The sequence below is a fragment of the Crocodylus siamensis genome, chromosome 6, assembly GCF_052110815.1.
Source record: "Crocodylus siamensis isolate JL-2025a chromosome 6, ASM5211081v1, whole genome shotgun sequence".
NCBI classification, from domain to species: Eukaryota; Metazoa; Chordata; order Crocodylia; family Crocodylidae; genus Crocodylus; species Crocodylus siamensis.
The window spans coordinates 47,657,082-47,658,509 of NC_143400.1; the positions used below are offsets into that span (position 1 = coordinate 47,657,082).

The following is a 1,428-nucleotide window of genomic DNA, read 5'->3' on the forward strand; positions in this document are numbered from 1 at the left end:
CAGAGCTAAAAAGCCGATACAAAAACTAAGAGATCCCTGTTAAAATGTGATTTAATAATGGCTTGAACTAAACTTCCAATATTAGTACTACATGCGGATATGTTACGTGTAAAGGGGGAAGATGTGTGGGTAATGTTAGGAGTGTTAAGTAGAAGTTGTTACATTGGCCCAGGGATTGCAGGAAGGAAAAGCAAATCAGTAGGCTAAGATAGTTCTCTAAATAAAACAACTTTATCATTATACAAGTTTAATTCCTTGGTCTTTTGAGAATAAAACAGTTTCCTCACAGCAGCAAGGATATCCTTATTCCTCAGGCTGTAGATGATAGGATTCATTGTGGGGGGCATTACTGAATATAAAACACCCACTATGAAATCCAGCCCTGATGGTGTGCTAGTGGTAGGTTTGAAGCATGCAACTGTGCCAAAAAAGACAAACAAGGAGACCACAATAAGGTGAGGGAGGCAGGTGGAAAAGGCTTTATATCGGCCCTGTTCTGAGGGAATTCTCCATACTGCACTGAAGATATGAAAGTAGGACACAACAATGAGAACAAAACAGCAGAAACATAAGCAACAAGTGAGCAATATCAAACAGAGTTCCTTGAAATATGTGCCTGAGCAGGAGAGCTTTAGGAGGTGGGGGATTTCACAGAAAAACAAGTCCACCACATTGCCCCCACAGAAGGTGGATGCAAACATGTTCCAAGTGTGCATGGTAGAGATGAGCATCCCTGCTACCCAAGCATTGGAAGCCATTTGGACACATGCTCTTCTGTTCATGACTACCTCATAGTGCAAGGGCTTGCAGATGGCAACATAGCGGTCATACGCCATGACGGTGAGAAGGGCTAAATCTGCTCCCGCAAAGAATACAAAGAAAAACACTTGAGCGGCACACCCAGCATAGGAGATTGTCCTGATGTTCAGCAGGGAGTTGACCATGGATTTGGGGATGATGACAGAAATTGTTCCAATGTCCAGGGTGGACAGGTTCATGAGGAAAAAGTGCATAGGGTTGTGGAGTTTGGGCTCAAGGACTACAGCTGTGATGATGAGAAGGTTCCCCATCAGGGCTGTGATGTAAATGAATAGGAACGTGGCAAAATACAGTATTTCGAACTCCCTAGCATCAGAAAGTTTCAGGAGGATGAACTCAGGCTTAGAGCTTTGGTTTGACATTTTCTTGCTTGCAAATTTGTGGGCTGCCTATAGAGGGAATGACAGGTTCAAAATTCCAGGTTTATATTCATCATAGATATGTTCACCGGGAAAATCCTAAAGCGAGAACTTTCCCTCATGTTACTCATTTGGCTGTATTAAACTCCTGCTGATTTTGATCAGGAGTGGGGGTGCAATCACCCCACAAAGAATGTCTTGGCTAAGTGCAGGAGTTAAGCAAATGTTAAAGTAGCCAGTCAGTGAGCAT

At 43.1% G+C, this 1,428-nt stretch overlaps 1 protein-coding gene across 1 annotated transcript; it reads right to left on the bottom strand.

The window, feature by feature from the left end:
* Positions 1-203: 203 nt before the first annotated feature.
* On the bottom strand, positions 204-1,181 carry LOC149862688 (olfactory receptor 14A16-like). Its single transcript, XM_090054057.1, has one exon. It carries the CDS (start codon positions 1,179-1,181, stop codon positions 204-206), a length of 978 nt encoding a protein of 325 aa, XP_089910183.1.
* Positions 1,182-1,428: the final 247 nt, after the last annotated feature.

Bases quoted from the DNA above. Each gene is read 5' to 3' on its own strand.
- LOC149862688 (XM_090054057.1), bottom strand. From the start codon at position 1,181: ATGTCAAACCAAAGCTCTAAGCCTGAGTTCATCCTCCTGAAACTTTCT.